The 20,578-nt window shown below is 54.9% G+C and overlaps 2 protein-coding genes across 2 annotated transcripts; both read right to left on the bottom strand.

The window, feature by feature from the left end:
• Positions 1-1,144: 1,144 nt before the first annotated feature.
• Positions 1,145-2,281, bottom strand: OXER1 (oxoeicosanoid receptor 1). The gene has a single exon (XM_068966995.1). The coding sequence runs from the start codon at positions 2,279-2,281 to the stop codon at positions 1,145-1,147; it is 1,137 nt and encodes a 378-aa protein (XP_068823096.1).
• Positions 2,282-4,437: 2,156 nt separating this feature from the next.
• HAAO (3-hydroxyanthranilate 3,4-dioxygenase) lies at positions 4,438-18,788 on the bottom strand. The gene is made up of 10 exons (XM_068971526.1): positions 18,628-18,788; positions 16,201-16,279; positions 11,170-11,253; positions 10,782-10,888; positions 8,077-8,166; positions 7,680-7,723; positions 7,254-7,399; positions 5,428-5,496; positions 5,156-5,238; positions 4,438-5,058 (listed from the first exon to the last, which is right to left on the bottom strand). The coding sequence occupies exons 1-10, from the start codon at positions 18,705-18,707 to the stop codon at positions 4,980-4,982; spliced, it is 861 nt and encodes a 286-aa protein (XP_068827627.1). The 5' UTR covers positions 18,708-18,788; the 3' UTR covers positions 4,438-4,979.
• Positions 18,789-20,578: the final 1,790 nt, after the last annotated feature.

Raw genomic sequence — 20,578 nt, 5'->3', positions numbered from 1 at the left:
TCAACAGATGGGTTAGCCCAGATGGTCTCAGTCGCTGACACAGGCATATCGAATAGAACAGGATGGAGGAGAGGTGGGCGAGATGGCTCCGGTCCTGAGGGAGGGCAGTAAGCTGGCTCTGGTGACCGGAGGCCCCTTCCTGTCCAGGTGGGTAGCAGCCACCACAGGTTCCAGGGCCAGGGGAAGGTTCTTGGGGCTAAGGAAAGCCAGGGGAGGGGGTCCAGGAGCCTGACCTGGGTGGAGATGATAACCTCCCAGGCTGAAGATCCCCACATCGTCCCAGAGGATAGCAGGGTGGGGGCCTTCTGGAGATCCAGGTGGGCCGCCCATCCTGGGAGCATGGGGACCTCTCCCGGGGAGTGTTCTGACTTTAAGGATATATGGGGCTCCAGGATTCCTGTGGAAGGATGGTGCCCTGGACAGCTTCTCCACTCTGTCCCCAGTGTCCCTTCATCTTGGGGAACTCACTTTGAACCCTCCTGATGCCAGATGAACCTGCAGATACTTACTAATTTTCCTTAGATCGGTTGAGATAGGCTTGCATTTTTCAAAAGGAATTTTATTAGTATTGGAAAAAAAAATAATTGGAGATAATAGAAAAAACAGCTGTACAATTTCAGAAAAGACCCTGATGCTAGGAAAGATTGAGGGCAACAGGAGAAGGGGGTGACAGAGGATGAGATGGTTGGATGGCATCACTAACTCAATGCACATGAGTTCGAGCACACTCTGGGAGATAGTGAAGAACAGGGAAGTCTGCTGTGCTGCAGTCCATGGGGTCACAAACAGTTGGACATGACCTGGCAACTGAACAACAACAAAATTTCTAAAGCAAGACTTCTGCTCTCACAGATCCCTGGCTCTGACCTGGGACAAGGCAGCTGTGGCCCTCTGCTGAGTTGGCAGTCCCTGGCTGTTTCCACCTGCCAAGGTGCTCTGTGCTGTCGGGACATCATCCCCACAACATCAGACACACGACTCCAAGCCCAGACCCTCTTCTCTCCCTGCCACCCACCTGGCTCCTGCAGAGGTCCTTTGTCTGGTTGGTTGAGGGACCCTTGCTGGCCCTCCAGCCCAGAGCCAGGCGTTCCTCCGTCCTGAGGCACCCACAGCAGAGTCCAAGTTCTGGGAGGGGCCTTCCTGGTCAGTCCTCCTCCGAGACGTCCACCTGCAGCTTCCTTGTGGCCGCCACCTTCCCAGAGCACGACCTGCGCCCGGCATGGTGGGTGCTTTTGTTGCTCTCTGAGCCTTGCCAGCCCTGGGTGAGGCCCAGCAGGGCCCACGCCTGGCGGAGGAAGCTGGGGCTGGAGAAACAGTAGAGCACGGGGTCGAGCACGCTGTTGAGGTAGGTGAAGGCCAGGGAGCCATGGAAGAGCTGCGAGCAGACATCCAGGGCACGGCAGGCACGCAGGCGGAAGGCCACGACGGAGGCGATGCCGAAGACCACGCTAGGCAGGAAGCAGACGGTGTAGACTCCCACCACGGCGGCGAGGACGCACATGGCCCTCCGTGGGCCCGCCTGCCCGTCCAAGCCGCGGCGGCGGATGGTGAGCGTGATGCTCACGATGGCAAAGAGGATGAGCGCCAGCGGCAGGAAGAACTCCACCACGAACAGGGCCTGGTGCCAGATGAGTGAGGCCGAGGATCTCGTGCCCAGCTGGTAACTGAGGCAGGACCGGCTGGAGTGGGTGGTCAGGAGCAGGTGCCCGTTGAGGAGCAGGAGTGCCCCCCAGAGACCCCCGGCCATGCGGGCAGCGCCCCCAACCGAGGCCCTGCTCAGCGCGTGGTGTGGCCAGGCCACCTTCAAGTAGCGGTTGAGCGCCACGGCCGTGAGGAAGACCACGCTGGCCGTGCGGTTGGTGGCGATCATGAACAGGTTGACTTTGCAGGCGGTGTCCCCGAAGTGCCAGGTCTCATGGAGGAAGTAGTAATCCACACGAAGGGGCAGGTTGAGGATCAGGAGGAAGTCCGCGACCACCAGGCTGACCAGGAACACGGTGCTGGACGTCCAGGGCCGCGTGCGCAAGCAGAAGATGAAGAAGGCCAGGCTGTTCCCCACCAGGCCCAGGACAAGCTCCATAACCAGGACTGGCGCCAGGATGGCAGACACTATGGGGGAGGAGGCCGGGTGGCAAGAAGCAGTGGCCTCTCCAGGTGACCCCAAGGCAGTGGTCAGGGCAGAGGGAGAGGAGGAGGGGGGAGAGGGAGGGAGGGAGAGAGGGAGCCAGGAGGGAGAGAGAGAGGGAAGGGGAGAGGGATGGCTCAGGTTAGGAAATCCCATGGGCTGCTTGGGCCGTGGACCTGAGAGACGTTTCTCCAGCAATTGCACAGGGGTCAGTGCTCGCTATCAGCTGGCCAGCACGATGACTCAGTATCCTGGGGGTTTCATCATCATCCTTGCAGCCAAGAAACACCCTGTGTTCCAACTGCAAGTGAAGAGTTGCACTCTCCACCTCCCCAGAGTAGAGAGTGGCCAGCCTGTGAGGTCTCTAAGCCCAGCCTCGGACTGGAATCTGCATTGCCTCTGGCACACCAGAATGAGGGCTCAGCAAGGTGAGTGGAGGCCCAGAGGAACCCTGAAGCGGGAGGAAGGCCTGGCTGGGGTGTGGCTGGGGAGTGTGTTTACAGCCCTGAGTGGTCAGACATTTGCTTGCCTGAAGGCAGGAGCTGGTCCTGACAACGCACAGCTCTGGAGACCATGCAGGCCACCCTGAGCCCCCACCCCACTCCCATCACAGATACAGACTAGGTGGCTCCTTGCCCCCACCAACTCTGGCAGCAAGGACTGTGGAGCCAACAAGATGTCCTGGGAGAAGGAGGCGGGGGTCCAGTTGACACCTTGACCGTTGTGCTCACTGCCTAGTAGGAACAGCCTGCTGTCCTGATTCTCAGATTCCTGACACTTCCAGAGTCTGTGATGGTCCCAGGTCCACATCCATGATGAAGTACATCCCATGCGCAGAGGGCTCCCCTGCCAAGTTTTACTGCCATGCCCTGGGGACCTGGGGGCTTCTCCCACAAACAGAACCATCCTGAGAATCCTCAAGTTGCCCTGCCACTGTTCATCCCACTTGACGGGCCATCACCCAGTATTCACTGCAGAGAGGGGAGCAGGGGGCTAGGGCTGGTTTCAGACAAGGTCTAAATCCTGCTCTCCCACTGTGTGGTGTTCCCATGAGTCCATGGGGCCAGGCCTGTGGGCAGAGATGGGGTAACATGGGACAGCACCAAGAAAGGCTATGGTTCCAGGCTCCACGATCTGACTCCCCCTCCCCTGCCCCGGTGCCCCTGTGCCAAATGGCTGTGGTCAGCAGAAGGCCCCGTGCTGCCAGCTCAGTCTAGAGTCTTGGGGTTTCGGACAGTGGATGCCGGCCCCTCTCCCCAGACACACCCCAACAAGCCTCTCCCCTGCCCTGGGCTCCCACTGGCCAAGGCTGAGGGCAGATAGGGTGTAGGGTGGTGGGACCACCAGCCTGAGCTTTGAATGCAGACAAGCCTGGGTTGGAAACAGAGCTGCCTGCCTTCCAAAGCTGTCTAAGCCTCAGTTGTAAAATGTGGTGCCACCACCTTCTTGGACAGTTGTAAGGATTCAATGAGGTCATTTCTGTAAAAACTTCTGGCAAATCCCCTGGCACAGAGTTGGTGGTCAGAAAAACAGGGAACCTAATTTTCATGATTTTCTGTCTTGGATTAGACACATCCTTGGAACTAGGGGGCCCTTCTTGTGGCCATCTGGGCACACTGCCTGGGGGTGCCTCTTGCGACATTGATGTTCCCTCCTCAGCTCCTGTACAGAGGAGCGTGTCACTGCCCTAGAGTGTGGCAGGAGAGCAAGTCCTCTAGAGGGGTGGTGGGTGAAGGTCTGGACACCCCTCAGGGTCTTTCAGCAAAGTCAGGGTCTCCTTTGCCGGTTTGTCAGTGGAGGGGATCCAAGCAGTGAGCTGGGAGGCAGGGATAGGGGAGGCAGGGTTCAAACCCAGGTTTTCCAGAGGAAGCCTAGACTCTACCCAGGGACCTGTTTCATCCAGACATAGCTTCAGTTCCCCCAGCAAGTGACCCCTCATCGACTTCTCCTTGAAGCCCCAGGATACTGAACCCCAATCTCCTGCTGCAGCTTCCATGATTCATCTCGACCCACTGCTGCATCCTCAACTCGCAAACTCCTGGGCCCCATGGGGCCCTGTACATGGTGAGGGGGAGGCAGGGGGAGGGGGCCAGGTGGCCCTCCCCCACCACCAAGCCCCTCGGAGGCTCGTCACAACCTTCATGTATTAACCGTGGTTAACTCCACCCAGGGGATTTTGTGTTTTTGTGTATTTCTACGTTTTTTTACAATGAGCACAAATCATTTCTGTTCTTGGGGAGAAAAATCCTAACAGATGCTATTTCTTAAAGTTATGTAAAAAGAAAAAGTGAGAAAGAGGCAGAGAGACTTCAGCTGTGCCCCCAGGACAGGCATAGGAGCACGCATGGAGGGGCGCACACAGCACGAGCACTTCTCTAAACACGCAGGGGGCTCGATCCCAGACCTTCCACACGCCCATGGTCAGCTGGTGCCCAGACCCCGACACACACAGTCATAGGAGCACTCAGTGTCTGACAGAGACCACAGGCCGTGTGTGTGCAGACCCGCAGGCACCTGTCGGCCAGCAAGCCTTTATTGAGGGCTTCTTCGCGGCAGGCAAGAGCTGCGCTGAGCCTGTGGATGGAGGGCGGTGAGGGGCCGGCCCCCAGCAGCAGTCCACCTGGCAGAACCACGCAGGGCAGTGGGCTGAGGGCTGTTAGGGGAGAAGGGGAGCTGCGGCCCCCAGGAACCTGGCAGCCTAGCCAAGAGGACAGGAGGAGAAGAGGTGATGATCGTCTCCAGGGCCCAGTCCAGGGGATGCTGAGTCTCTGAGCAGCGGTGTACGTAGAAACAGTGGGGCTGGAAGAGTTCCTTGGCCAGGGTGGGTGCTCTGGGCCCACAGTGGGAGGATCAGTTATCCCAGGGACTTCTTGCAGGCGGGATCCTGGGTCACAGACAGGGCCACGGAGCCTTGCCCTCGCTCCCAGCCATACCTGTGGAGATGCAAGTAGGCAGGGTCAGATAAGGCTGGGGCCCCAGGGAAAGGAGGCCAGGTCCACGGCAGGGGGTAGATCCTCCCCGAGGACTCACAGAGTCCCAGCTGGCACCAGGAGGCTGTCATCAGGGGTCAGGCTCAGGCGCTGTCCCTCCATCGTCACCACTGAGGAGCCCTCCTGGGAAAGAGGAGTAGGAGAAGTAAATGGAGCCTGTTGGGCCACAGCGGCTGTCCGAACATCCCTGAGTCAGCCTTGGCAAGGAGGCCCTGGGAACTGATCCATACTGTGGGCATCCAAGGCCCCAGAGCAGCCCGGTCCCCAGGTGCAGGCAGGAGGCATGCCACCCTCTCCCCAGACCCCACTTGCCAGCTGCCACAGCCACACGTCCACGTCCCGTCTCAGGTCTTTGCTGCTGCCTTGTCCGTGGATCATCACCTGGTGGGAAGTGACACGAGTCTTTCTGGTGCATCCTGCCCCATGCAGGAGAGGGCTTTGAACCTGGCCCCCAGACACCAGCCCTGTGTGGGCCAGGTGGGGGGCCCACAACGCAGCCTCTGCGTATGCAGAGCAGAGGCCTGGTCTTAGAGAGGAAGGCTGCCCAGGCCACAGGCCCTGCCACCCCGATCCCGTCCCAGCCACCTGCTATTGGGGGTCACACGTGCCTGCCCTTCACACGCACGTGCACATCTGCTCCCTCTGACACTCGACACAACTACTGCTGACCGGTACAGAGGCACGCCTACCAGGGAGACACTAGGCTCGTGTGTGAACGTGGCGAAGGGCAGAGCCCCAGAGGATGCCCTCCTCCTTCCTCTGTGTGATGCCAGGAGTCTGACCTAAGGAGGTGGAGGGAGTTGAGAGGGGATGAGCAAGAGGGAGAGGGAGGCTGAGCCTCTTGGACCTCTATCACCTTGGAAGCCCACAACCGCTGTGTGGGCCATGCTCCTGCCAGCCCTGAGTGGGCCTCAGTAGCTATCTGCTGGAGTGAATTGAAGCAGGGAGGAGGAGGGGGTGAGAGAACGGGCGGGAGGGGCTTGGTGGGGCGTGCTGGCTCTCATGGCCCTGTGGAGCTCAGGGCTGAGCTGGCCAGGCCTCTTGGGGCAGGTCTGCACCCAGTGAGCGTCCCTCCACAGGGGTGTCTAAGGCAGCCTCCCAGGGACGTGACAGTGACCAGCTGTAGAGCACGAGCAAGTGTGAGCCCCCTGGCAGGTCTCCTCGTTGCCACACTTGCCCTGCTGGTCTGGGCCTCACACAGGCTACAGTGATCTTTCTGAACTACCACTCCAGTCTGATCACCGTCCTGCTTCCACACTTAGATAAAATTCGCTTGTCTCTAGCATAGTCCTTGCACCTTGCCCAGCCCAGGGGAGCTGCCAGCACATGGGCACTGCCTGCTACTCTGGCCATCTAGCAGTTGTGCCTTCTGCCTACTCCCTTGTCCTGGTTCCCCAGCCTCAGCTATCTTCAGTGCCAACCTGTTTCAAGCCTCCGTGCCTTTACCCAGGCTTCTCCTTCACCTCGAATGCACTTTCCATCTCCCTTTCTTCCTTTTGCAAACTCCTACAATAGGTTTAAGATTCAGTTTAGACATCACCTCCTCCAGGAAGCTGTCTTCCCTCACAGCCTGGTTCCTCCTTTATCGTCCTATGACTTCTGTAGCTTCTCTACCACAGAACATATCACATGATCATGGCGATCGTTTATCAGACCATACACACTCTGAGGGAGTGACTCTATCTTATTTTCCTACTAAAGCCTAAAACATAATAGACACTCAGTAAATGTTGAATGAAGGGAGACCAGCTTTGGGTCTCTGTGCAACTCTCCACCTAACCCTCACCCCCAAATATCTCTCTCCCTCCCGGCTCCCAAGGCTATGATTGGCCAAAGGCCCAGAGGTCCTGGCAGGGGGATGACCCCAGACTCCCAGGAATCCCTCAGTGGATTGGGCAACCCCCTAATCCCTATTCTGAAGGCAAAGAAAGATTGCTGGGGACCATGTAGCCTCCATGGGCTTCTACTCACAGCAAAGCCATCATTCTCGGAGTCAGGGAGGAAACAAGAAGGCCTATGCTTGTGTCCACAACTAGACTGTGAGTGTGAGTTTGTGTATGAGTGTGTCTGTGTCCATGTGTGATTGATTAGTTCCATTACCCAGGGCTGACTCCCTGGGTGACCCAAAGCTGCATTACCTGGCTCTCATAGGTGTCCCCAAACAAGCTGAGGGGTGTGCCTGCCTGCAGCTCCTTGCGGTGGCCATCCAGCCAGGCCTCCAGGCACATGGGCTCCATGACGGATCGTGTGCTCAGGGGGAATGGTGGTTCCTTGAGCAGCTGGTCTGCACCCACGGCACAGATGTGGTCAGTGTCCTCTGGCTCCACCCAGTCCCAGCAGGCCGGGTTCCCAGGGGTCCCAGCTCCCAGTCACTGGAACGGGCTCTGTCTCCAGCCCAGGCACCAAGTAGCCATGTGGGGGTATATTTCATACCATCTTCTTGTGACTTGAGTACAGGGCAGAGTACTCGAAAGGAGACTCTGTGGTACCGGGGCCAAGACCCACACTTCCCTGGGAAAAGTCGGGGGAGGGAGAGAGAGAAAGATGGTTCCCAGGGGCCTCACCAGGGTTGGGCTTTCCCGTTCTGTACTGCTCAGAGCTGAAGAACCTGCAGGGACAAAGGGGGAGGAGAAGGGGGCTAAAGACATATGTGTGCACACACACACACACACACACACACGCACACACATACACTCCGAGGTGCAGGAGCCCACACACACTCACGGCGCCCTCACGTGATCTGCTGCATATCCACCCTCCTTTCCCCTGCCCCCACTCCGCAAGGGGCTTTCCAATCTGGGGCCCTACCATCCCGGGAGGGGCAGACTTTCTCCCTAAATCCTGGGCATCATTACGCCAGGCTGGTGGATGCGCCCCCAGAGCCCTGCTGGGCTGGGTCTGCTTGCCCCCAGCCAGAGCACAGGGCCTCCGGAGAGCAAGGGGCAGGGGCTGGGGGCTCACTCCTGAATGATGGGGGCCAACTGCGTGCCGAGGTCCTCGCAGTAGAACCACTTCTCAAACAGGACGTCTGTGGTGTCCCCTACGTAGTACCTGCCAGAACAAAGGACAGGCACCCAGCTCTTCACCTGGGCGTTGCAGGGCAGCGTCCCTGAGGCCTGGCTCTGCTTGTGGATGACTGGGCCCGGCTGGCTCCGCGGAGCTGACCACCTGCTGCATCCTGTTAGCGCGACCTAGTGGCCGATGCGCCCACCCACACCCGGCTCTCCCTGGAGGCCCTGTGTGGCCCCAGCGTGGGAGGGCTGTTAGCCACCCCACTCCCATAGCTCTTCCATGTTCGCCAAACATGACCCTTTACCAAGCAGATAGAGCTCTGAGGTTCAGCGGGGAACTGTGCAACTTGGCAGGGATTACACAACCTGTCAGTGGCCAAAACAGGACTGGAGACAGTCCTAGAAGCCGAGAGAGCATCAGTGACAAGTGTTTTTCCAAAAGAAGAAGCTGAGGCTGAGTCCGATTCTGGCCCTGCAGCTGGATTCCCACCTGCCTGCTGGCAGTCTAGGTCAGAGCACACGAAACCCCAAGGATCCAGCATGCCACAGATGCCCCCCAGATGGGAGGGGTCTGTCTCCTTTTGGGATCACGGATGCCTTTGAGAACTAGAGCAAAGTGCTGTGTCTCTTCTCCAGAGGAAGGACCATATGTCTCTAGCAGGCTCCCTGTGCCTGGAGAACCCCATGGGCAGAGGAGCCTGGCAGGCTACAATCCACAGGGCCACAAAGACCCCACAAAACCCACGGACTCAACTGAGCTACTTGAGCATGCACACAAGACTCCCTGAAGCCCACCCAGGCCCCCAGCCCAGCTTGGCAGGCAACTCCACTGGCCTGAGGAGTATCTGGCACTGGGGCCGGGCCTCAGGACCCTGTGTAGGTAGTGCCTTTACTGACTGGATGCCTAATCCCCAAACTTAGGTCCCAGGACCAGGCCAGCTCTGCTCTTAAGCTCCTCCCAAAAAGAGAAGTGGTTCTGCTTACAGACAACGGTTCATAGACACACAGTGCGTCCACCCCGCCTGACACGCTAAGACCTATCCTGGGATGGAGCTGGCTACCAGAAAGCCTCATAACTGGACCTCAATGCCCTCCAGGAAGTGCCTTCAGAGTGGCATTTTAATGTTGAGCCCCTGGCTTTTATTAAAGGTCAAAAGCAGATAAGATCTATTATTGACTTTGCTGTAAAAATGTTCCCGAAGATGCTGTCTTCTCCATTACTAAAGACTCCCATATAAAGCCCCACTGAAAATTTTATTTTCACATTTAAGGCCAGGCAGCTATTTCTGCAAGACTATTCTGCAGTAGGTTTGCATGCAATCATTAACATTGTGGCTTTTGCAAAGCATTTAATAGTATGAGAAGTACTCATGATTTTTTTTTTTTAATGTAAACAAAAGCAAAACTCAAACCCATACTTGCGATAAAACTACAATGTTTTAAGGAACAGATATGCATGGAAAAAAGATGATATAGAAAGTGCTTTGTTAGGTTTCATTGGTGGGAAGACTTTTTTTCTGTGTGTCTTCTCTTTATTTTTGTTTTATTGAGATACCATTCACATACTATAAAATTTACCCTTTTCCTGACAAGTGGTTCAAATTTTGTTCATTTTGCTTTCTTGTATTTTTCCAGATTTCAAGGGCAAACCTGTAAGACTTTGGTAATTATAAAAAGGGAAACATTTTTTAAAAATGTCCTTTATAACAGAAGATGTGGGGCAAAGTATCCTGATTTCAGTAGCTTGTTGGGAAATTTTAATTTTCCTAGTTAAAAAGTACCTCAAAAATTGCTTAGCTTTTGGAATAATGAGCCACAGGTTTAGTCCTCCTTTCAGAAGATATTAATCAGGTAACTGACTGGAACCAGGTGTGAACTCAGCTGTATAAACAGAGCACCCGTCTCTGTACCCACGTTCGTCCCCTCCTAGGTGCTGACTCACATTGCCTTCTTGTCTGTCCTGGCCCAAACTCTGTATTTCTCTACAGCTCCAGATGGGCCACTTTCTAGCAAACTCAACTTCCCTGGGCTCGATTTCTTCATCTGTAGAGATGATAACAGTACCCGCCGGATAAGGTGATAGGAGTGTTGTGAGGATTAAAGGAATAAGCATAAAGTGGTGCCCGACAGTTAGCAAATGTTATACAAATGTCAGCGCTGAGTGTGGAATGAGCTGGGGTGGAGAAACAAGCAGAAGGCCGCACTAATGGAGACTAAACTCTGGAACCGGAGGCTGGGAGAAGCAGCAGTGTTCCAGGCTGCCCTGGCGTCCCGGCCCCGGCCCTCCCCCAGCAGACTTCAGTGCAGAAAGCATGGGCTCTGGGACTTCCCTGGGCATCCGGTGTTTAAGACTCTGTGCTTCCAATGCAGGGGGTGTGGCTGTGATCCCCGGTCAGGGAACTAAGATCCCACTCGTTCTGGGCCTGGCCATAAGGTATCAGGTTAATGGGCTTCCAGGGGATCACAGAGAATACACCCTCCCCTGCATCATCAGACCCACCCTGCTACCTACCCAAATCCCTCCCCATCCGCCAGCAAATGCAGGATCTCCATTGCTACCAACCCTCTCAGTGGTGGTGGAGTGGCTTTCTTGGGTCTGCCTAGGATCCTTTCCCCTCTAACTCTGCCCCAGACCCCCAGATCTGACCCATTTACCTGAGCCCGTCTAGTTCTGTTTTCAGCCGCCTCCGCTCAATCACCAGCCCCACTGTGTTGGCAAACCTCTGCGGCGAGTGGGGGACCCCAGCAGGCAGGAGGAAGATCTGCATGGGTGGGAACAAGGTGCCAGCAAGTGTATGGTCCCCACGGAGACCTCAGTGCTGCAGCGCCCCGGGCCTCCCCAGCTGACCACGGTCCGGCCCAGCCCCCACCCCAGGAGCCAGAGAGGATGTCAGGCTGGGCTGAGATGGGCATGAGGGAGCGCCTGAGGATGGGGCTGAGGCAGCTCGGGCAGGGAGGAGGGCAGGAAAGTCTGGGAAGACAAGACTCCACCAAAGCCAGGAAAGTGGGCACTGTGGGCTCCTGTTCCAGGGCCCAGCCTCACCTCTCCCTGCCGAATGACCACATCCCGGTGTTTCCCTCGCTCCAGGACTCGGAGAAGCATGTCCCCCTCCAGCTGGTAAAATACCTGTGAGACAGGACAGCGGACAGGCTTTGACCTCCCCACTCCCTCTTCCGGGTCTTTGGCCTGAGTTCTGGCCAGAAAACCTGAGAAACTTCCCGAAAGCCTCAGAGTTTATGAGCAGCTTGGTCACCCCTGCCTGAGGCCCCAGCTCCCCTGACACAGGCCGTAGATAAACATGCTGGGGACACAAGCGTCTAATACTCTGACGTTAAAGTGATGACCAAGGTACCCAGGACATCACAGGTGGTGTCTGGCTCGGGGGCAGGAGGCTGGCTGAGATGCCCACTGGGTAATTTAGGGACCCATTACCCAGGTAAGGAGAACCGCCCCTTCACTGTGTCCCCGGGGCTGGGCCAGCACGTGACTGACAGACCTTGTTTTATTGTGCTGTGCTTTATTGCATTTCCCAGATATTGCCTTTTTCTTTTTTTAACAAACTGAAGGTTTGTGACAACCCTGCACTGAGCAAATCTATTGATACCATTTTCCCAACAGTATTATTTCTAAATTAAGGTATATATATCGTTTTTTTAGACATAATACAATTGCACACTTACTAGACTACAGCATGGTATAAATATTTACATGCGCTGGGAAACCAAAAAATTCACATGGCTCACTTTATTGAAATATCTGCTCTCTTTCAGTGGTCTGGAACTGAGCCTGCACTATCTCTGAGGTGTGCCTGAACATTATCAGAACTCTTTATAACAACCTCCAAAAATATTGTTAGCCCCATTCTGCAAAAAAGAAAAAGAGAGGCCCAGAGAGTGAAGTGACTTGCCCCAGGTTTTACACAGTTAGTCCTGGAGCAGCCGTGTGGGCCTGAGTGTAGCTCTGGAGCCAGGGCTGGCTCCTCTGGCCACAGTGAGCCCTGGAAAGGGGCTGGGCTGCGTCCAAACCCCTCTGGACATCGGCTGGCCATGGAGATGTTGGGCTCAGTGCTGGGAGCTGGGATATTGGAGTGGGGGTGGCAGGGGCTTTGGGGATGGAAGCCCTCATTTCCTGCTGTCTCCCTGGGGTGCAGCCCGGTGGCGCTGCAGGGCTCCTGTTGTGCTTGCCCTCCTCCACCCTAAGTCCCTAACTGATGTGTTTACTGAGACCGCCCATGGCACTGGGAGGAGGAGGAGGAAGACACATTTTCTCTCTACCAGTCACACACTGCATGGGTGTTAAAGACCCCAGCCAAATAGTTGAAGGATTGTTATTAATAATAACGATTACTATCATCATGTAAGGAGTTAGAGGAGATAGAGGTTCTTGTCCCAGAGTCTACTAAAAGTGGGCTCAGGAAAACTAGAGAAATGTGGCTTTACAGTCTGACACACAGGCAAGCTGACACAACACCCCTGAAGGGCAATTTGGCAAAGGGCAGAAAGAGCCTTCACAGCTCATGCCTCTATAAGGATTTCTGGAATGCCAGACCTTTCATGCTGAAACTGGGAACTTGACCTAGTCATTCCATCTCTAGAAAAGTGGCTTCAGTAAGTCAGAAATGCACCTGCCTTGTGGTGGACATACATGGCTGTTTTATCACGGTGTGTGGTAGTTTAAGGCATCACCTGGTCCTCAGCTCAGCCAGTCACCATGGGCCTTTGGCCAATTCAGTTAGTCTTTCTATGCCTCCATTAATTTATCTATAAAATGACAGTATCTACTCAGAATGTTGTCCAGGATGCTGTATACAAAAATAGACAATGCATAGTTAGCACTCAGTAATCTCTAGCTATTAATATTAGTGATGGAAAGAATAGCAAAACTAATGCTAATAATAACAACAGGGGAAATCACATTATTTTATGATAGAGACAAAATGGAACATTATGCAGCCATTAAAAGCTACATTTTTGCATAACTGTCAGTAAAATGGAAAAATGCTAAAGTTATCCAATTAAAGCAAGATTCAAAATGACACCAGCAGGATTCTATTTACTGTTATTGTTTAGACTGTGTCTGAGAATTCTAATTACATAGTGTATAATACATGTGTAAACCAGGCTGTGTTCATGGTGCTCCCATGAGTGGTGGGATTATGAATGAGGTACATATTTACATTTGTCTTTTCTGTATTCTGCACATTTTCTACAATAAACAATCTTTACTCTTATTATTTAATATAATTCATGCAAGTTATTTAAAACAAATAAGAAAAAACCTATCAGTCTCTCTTAAGGAACAATTCTGCCAACTCCCTCAAACCCCTTCAGCTAGGAGAAAACCTCTATGTGTATGTATGTGGGGAGATGTCCTTTCATGGTTGGAGGGAGAGGAGGAAGAGCCTAGAGAATTCTAGAGAGAGGGCTGTAGCCCTTAGGCCCTGCAAACATCAGGGAAAACAGGAATTGGGGTGGGGGTGGGGGGCTGGGCCAAAGTCAAGCCCTTTCTGGCAGGCTACAAGGTGTTGGTGGCCATTAAACAAAAACATAGAAAGGAAGTGGAATTTTAGAGGCCTGCGTTGTCATGGGTGGGCTTCCCTGGTGGCTCAGAGGTTAAAGCGTCTGCCTGCAATGCGGGAGACCCGGGTTCGATCCCTGGGTCAGGAAGATCCCCTGGGGAAGGAAATGGCAACCCACTCCAGTACTCTTGCCTGGAGAATCCCATGGAGGGAGGAGCCTGGTAGGCTACAGTCCATGGGGTTGCAAAGAGTTGGACATAACTGAGCGACTTCACTTTATGGTCATCGGTGGGTGGTGGAGGGGCGGGGGGGCGGTGTTCCCTGGTGGCTCAGCAGTAAAGAATCCACCTGTCAATGCAGGAGACTTGGGCTCAGTCCTTGGGTTGGGAAGATCCCCTGGAGAAAGAAATGGCAAACCATTCCAGTATTCTTGCCTAGGAAATTCTGTGGACAGAGGAGCCTGGTGGGTTATAGTCCATGGGTTCACAAAAGAGTTAGACACCACTGAGCAACTAAACAATACCACAACCTATGGTGAGGGACAGGCCTCATCAGCAGAAGTGCAGATCCTGAACAGCAAAATATCCCAAACAGCCACAGGCAATCCAAAAGGAATGATGCTCTATTTGGAAGTAAATGATGTTTGGGGCCTGGGGCTAACTAGAATATTAACTGTACCGGCTCAAGCTGCTGCTGAATCAAATCTGGCCTGCACAGCCTGGAAAGGCCTTACAGGCAGGCGGGGCCAGAGAGGGGCTAAGGGTGCCGAGAACCCAGGCACCTCCGCTCTGTGCCAGGCTCTGTGCACATACCCTATACACACTGCATCCTTCTGCCAGGCAGGGCTGAGGTCCCCCATCAGCTGCAAGGAAACTCCTGCAGGTTCAGAGATGTGGTGTGCAGGTGTGCTCAGATGTGCCCGACTCTGTGACCCTGTAGACCATAGCCCACCAGGCTCCTCTCTCCATGGGATTTCCCAGGCAAGAATGTTGGAATGGGTTGCCATTTCCTACTCCAGGGATCTTCCTGACTCAGGGATCAAACCCAAGTCTCCTGCAGTTCCTGCATTGGCAGGTGGATTCTTTATCCCGCTACCACCAGAGAAGCCTCCTGGTGATGGGAGGTGAAAGAAAGTGAAAGTGAAAGCCGGTCAGTCATGTCTGACTTTTTGCAACCCCATGGTCTATATAGTCCATGGAATTCTCCACGCCAGAATACTGGAGTGGGTAGCCTTTCCCTTCTCCAGGGGATCTTCTCAACCCAGGAATCAAACCGGGGTCTCCTGCATTGCAAGTGGGTTCTTTACCAACTGAGCTATCAAGGAAGCCCATCCAAATCACATGATTGGTAAGAGGCAGACTCCAGGCCCACCTGACTCCCAGCCCAGGCTCTCTTGCACCTCTTCACTCCAAGGGAAGGAATGGGCTAAGTGGAACGTGTGTGGTGGTTGAAGCCTGGGCACCTGAAAGGCAGAGGCCTGAGCTCAGCCAGGAGAAAAATTCAGCTCAGTGGCTTCCCTTCCCTCACTGGGAAGAGGCCTGGCCCCTGGAGTCTCCTTTGTTCCAGCTGGGTGAGGACAGACAGGGACAGCACACTGACAGTCCTGTGGCTTCCAGGGTTTGACCTGTGGCTGGCCCTCTCCCTCACCTGAGGCGGAACCAAGCCATCAAAAACAACCTCTAGCCAAATTCCTCCCAGCCACCTGAGTGTCCCTCCAGAGTGAGACACCTGCTCAAGTCATCCCTCCTCACGAGCTAGCAAGCCAGCAGTCAGGGCTTGGTTTAGACCCCTAAGTGGATATTCGTCCACCAGAGTGGGTGGGGTGGAGTCTGGTGAGCAAGCTGAACCCTGGACCTTGAACCCTAGCAGCAGGTCCTCCGAGAAGATAGGCGCCCCCCAATCATGACGATCCTTTGCCACCAGAGATTCTGAGAGCTGGGAACCCATCTATGTCTCTCAAGGGGACCCATCTTTTTACTTTTGATTTACTTTTGGTTACTCACTCAGAAACACAGCTCAAAATTCAAGGTACAAAAGGGTATTCAGTACAAATCCCCCTTCCCACCTGCGCACCCCTTCATCAAATAGCTCCCAGCAACTGATGTGCCTTGCGCCCTCTAGATGAGGAGGGGGCCCTCCCAGTCCTAACCCTTCTCCAGGAACTTGGCTCCTGGGACCAGAGTGGAGCGCCCAGGTCCCTCTCAGCATCTGGGTCCCATTTTGGAGGCCAATCTTGCATTATTCAGGTTTGGGGGTGAGGGGACTTGGGCATCCCCTTGGACCACGGATGGCCCCTGTGTCCGGGGGCTGATGCCCAACATCTGGAGCCTCTCACACCCGCAAAGCCTGGGCTCTTTCCTGTGGCTTCCCCAGCGGGGCTCCTCCGAGGACGGAGCTATCAAGGGTGTCGCTGGTGCCCACAACTTCCAGGCAGCAGTTCCGCACCATGGTTTCAGTTGTGCCCCCCTCCCCCTCATCCACAGGCTCTGGTCCCGGCAGGGGAAGTCACCCTCCCTCAGGGCTGGGTCAAGGGAGGGGGCAGTCCCCAGGCCTACCTCCTCACCCTCCTCGATGTGGTAGTCCTTCCTGGTGTTGGGACCCCCCACGAACATGATTTTGAGCTGCTTCTGGTGCCTGCAATGGATGAGGGGGGTGAGGTCCTCAACTGGCTCATGGGAGAGAACAGGAGGGTTGCAGGGGCCTGTGGGGGTCTGGAGGAGGCCCACACTTGGGAGAGGGAGAAGGCTATTTCTGTGGCACTGTCCCCGAGTCTCCGTTTCCATCTGCGTGTGCATCCGAGGGTCTGTGTGTGTGTGTCTGTGACCGTGTGTGTGCCCATGTCCTTCCTCTGCTCAAAACCCTCAAGCCCGGGACTTCCCCGATGATCCAGTGGCTGAGACTCCACGCTCCCAATGCAGGGGGTCTGGGTTTGATCCCTGATCAGGGAACTAGATCCCACATGCAGCAACTAAGATCTGTTGCAGCCACATAAATAAAAGCAACCTTCCAGGAGCTTCCTATGTTTTCTCTGCCTTATATTCATTCATATGTCGAAATCCTAACCCCAGTACCGCAGAATATGACCTAATTGGGAACTAGGGTCATTGCAGGTGTAATTAGTTAAGCTATGATGAGATCATACTGGCATGGGGGTGGGGGGAGTGCTCTAACCTAATATGACTGGTGTCTGGAAGACTGGAAGATTTAGACACAGTCACACTCATGAGGAGAATGCCATGTGAAGAAAAAGGCAGAGAGCAGAGTGATGCTGCAAACGACAAGGAGTGCAAAGACTGCAGCCAAACCTCCTGGATCAAGGAGAAGCTCGGAGCAGCGTCTCCCTCCCAGCACGAGGGGACACAGCAGCCCTAGTGGGCTTTCCCCTGCGTTCTGCTCTGCGGCTCACCACGTCTGCCTGCCTGCCTACCTGCACCCCTTGTTTGTTTCTACGTATTGGCTGCCTCCTCCCACCAGAATGTCCTCTCCACCAGGAAGGGGCTTCCGCCAGTTTCTTCCTGTGTATCTCCAGGGTCCAGAACTGTCCCTGGCATGTGGTTGGTGCTCACATGCGCACATCTGCTGAATGAGTGAGGGGAGGACCTGCACTTTGTGGTTACTAATATCAGGGCAGTGCTGGAGAGCGCGGTGGGGGCCTGGAGGCTGCTGCAGCCTGGAAGTGCCCAGGGTGATGAGGGTGGAACCACAGCAGCGGCGTGGGGCTGGAGAGGAGCGGGTGAATGTGAGTCACCATGAGGGGGAGAGGTGGACGACTGAGGATAGAGATGAAGTGGAGGAGAGAGTTGGGGGTGACAAAAGTACTAGAAGAGACAAGGTTTGGGGGTGGGGGATGTTGACTGTTACTGCAGTATTGCGCAGTCACAAGAGGGTGGACTTTGGAGTCAAACTCTTGCATGGGCTTGCACCGTGCCCCACACTAGCTTTGTGACATTGGCAAAGTTCCTTGTTAAGATTCCCTGCCCTGGACTAGGACTTCCCTTGTGGCTAAGACTCCATGCTCCCAGGGCAGGGGCCTGGGTTCGACCTCTGGTCAGGGAACTAGATCTCGCATGCCACAACTAAAGATCCTGCAGGCCACAGATCTCAAGTGCTGTAACTAAGATCCAGCACAGCCAAATAAATAAATATTAAGAAAAAAAATTCCACCTCATAGGGCTACTGGGAGAATTACATGAGACGATGTGAAAACGCCTGGTAGTCTCCAACTAGTCAAGGTGTTAGCGACTGGAGCTGGGCGGTTTGAAAAGCTACCTTGTTGATGTTCTGTGGACCCAGCAAACGCGAGACTGTGACCCTGGAGCTGGGAGCGCAGAAGGCCCCACACCCCAGGTGACTGAGGGGGAGGAGGTGAGGAGGCCACAGGGAGGGCCTGAGGCCTCAGCTGGAGGAAGACTGCCGGACCAGGGTCAGCCCTGTTGGGTGCTGGGGGCAGAGGTGGCTAGGGAGGCCTGGTGGGAGTCTGTGTGTGCGCCCAGCTGCAGAAGGGGCCAGGAAGAGCACCAGAGAGCCTGCCCCAGGAGCTGACCCTGACTTCATCCTCCGCCTGTAGCTTCCTGGGCCCAGTAGGGGTGTAACACTGAACAGTTCCCAGACCTCGGTTCTACTATAATTCTGGGGTATCGACCTCCCCGGCCCCCAATTTCTGAGAGGCAGCTGGGGTTGGAGCGCTGCTTCTCAGCCCTGGAAGGCAGGGCTATTAGCACCTGCATCTCTCTAGTCTCGGTAGGTCACCCAGCTTCCTCAGACGACAAGGCCCGTCGTCTCCACGCAGTCACCAAAAAGAGGAACAGAGGGTGGGGAAACCCGTAACAGTCCGTCCTCACCCTCCTGTGATCATCACGAGGACGGCATCCCCCTTCTGCAAGCTTCTGGGAGGAGGAACTCGGAGGTTGAGGGGAGCAGTTGGAGGATGGCAGGGAAGTGAGAACAGAGGGCAGGAGGGTGGGGGCGTGCGTGCGACTCACAGGAGCTTGTTGCAGACCGGGGGCAGGAAGGAGCCCCGGTTCTCCTCCACCCACGCCTTCACTCTCACTGGGCGCTCCATGGTCTCCCGGGAGCCGCACTCCTGAGCGTGTCCTCCGCTCTGTCGAAAGGGCGCGCCTCTGCCCGGCCACCTATTGGCCGCCTGGTTAATAAGCATCCTGAGGGTCAAAGGGCGGGGCAACAACCAGGACTCTCTGTGGCCCCTCTCGGACTTTGGTCTGGGAACCCCCCACCCCCCACCTCGCGCTCGGTGCCGCCCCGCCGGGCCCCTCGCCACATCCCGGGCTCTCTGCCCACCCGCGTGAGAGTGGAGCGCCCGATCCAGGCTTAGGACACGGGATCCAGAACCTTCCTGGCCCCTTGTCCCCAGACTTTCCGCCTGGGACCCAGGGAGACCCCCTAAGAAATCCTGTAAGGAGGAGAAGGCGGGTTTGGAAACCCAAGCGCCTGATCACTGGGTTGCTGACCCTGGATTGAGGCCTCAGTTTCCTCATCTGTAGACTGGGAATGCCGGGGTTGCACAGCGGCCACCGTAGGCCCCGATTGATGTTGGTCCCCTGTCCGGTCACTAGGACAGAGATCAGGCCAGAGCCCGCAGATGTGTTGGGTGCCATTTGCTCGGCTCTGTCAGTGACTGGTTGGAGAGAGGACGGAGGAGAGGCAGGGGGCGCACTGCTGGGAGACCGTGATGCTGGACAGGGACCCGCCAGGCCGGGCTTGGGGGTCGGCCCCTCACCTACGCTCGCAGGTGGCAGGCAGAGCGCAGACAGGGTGCCTGGCGCTGTTCTGAGCTCCTTTCGTGTCTTGGGGCGTACTCAAGTCACACCACAATTTACGAGGAGTTTCACAGATGCAGACCCAGGCAGTGGGACCGGGAATCTGAGGTGAGGTGGGGAGGGCGGACAAACCTAATGCGCTGATGATTCCAGCCTAACCTGGATCCTCGCGAGCGGGCGGAGACGCGAGGCTTGCCTGTGTGGGTGCGGAGGCGGGGAAGACCAATTGGACACCTGCTTCCTTCTCTTTCTTCCAGACCCAGAATTCTTGGGAAGACTGCGCGCGTTGGAAGAGGGCCGGGAGGGCAGGTGGTGGTGGCCAAGAGGAAAGGAACAGAGCTGACACCAGAATCTAGACTGGAGAGTTTAGAAGAAATTCGAAACTCCTCCGACTCCTGTCCCGCACCCCATCTTGGCCCCTCCCTGCTACGTAGGGTGGGCGGGTTTTCTCAGTGTCCTCAGTCACAGCGCTCCTGGTGCAAATGAAAACCCAGTCAGGTAGCAGGCAAGATTCTTGCCCTCCCCCGCTGGGCCCCTCCTGTTTCCTCTCCACGCACCCTCTTCCCTTTCTCCCTCCTTTTTCTTTTTAGTTATTTATTTAGAACCTTTTTTTTTTTTTTGCTGAGTGTTTCTTTCTAGACTCTTGTTTGGCACCAAAATAACTCAAACCATCTTCTTTATCTTTCTCATCTACAAGTAAGCAGAGGAGATGTAAACAATGACACGTGAAACACCAAGGATCTAGGATGTGTGGGGTTTGCTTTGGATGTTTGTTAAATGGAAGGGTGGGTGGGTGTGTGGATAAAGGCATGAATGAATTCCCACTAAAAGGGGAAGCAAAACCCAAAAAACTCCATGATTTCAGCCCAACAGATGTTCTGATATGTAGTTCAAGGAAAACAATGACAGTTTTCCTGCATCTTATTTTTTAAACGTTTTATTTTATATGGGAGTATAGTTGATAAACAATATTATATTAGTTTCAGGTGTACAGCAAAGTGATTCAGTTATACATATACCTACATCTATTCTTTTTATAATTCTTTTCCCATTTGTTATATAATATTTTTTAAAACCTCTTTGTTTTGTATTGGGGTATAGCCAATTAAAAATGTGATAGTTTTAGGTAAACAGCAAAGGGACTCAGCCATACATA

Source organism: Capricornis sumatraensis, chromosome 1 (genome assembly GCF_032405125.1).
Source record: "Capricornis sumatraensis isolate serow.1 chromosome 1, serow.2, whole genome shotgun sequence".
In the NCBI taxonomy this organism is placed as follows: domain Eukaryota; kingdom Metazoa; phylum Chordata; class Mammalia; order Artiodactyla; family Bovidae; genus Capricornis; species Capricornis sumatraensis.
Note: the sequence above shows the minus strand (reverse complement) of the source record. Positions and strands in the feature narration are given on the sequence as shown.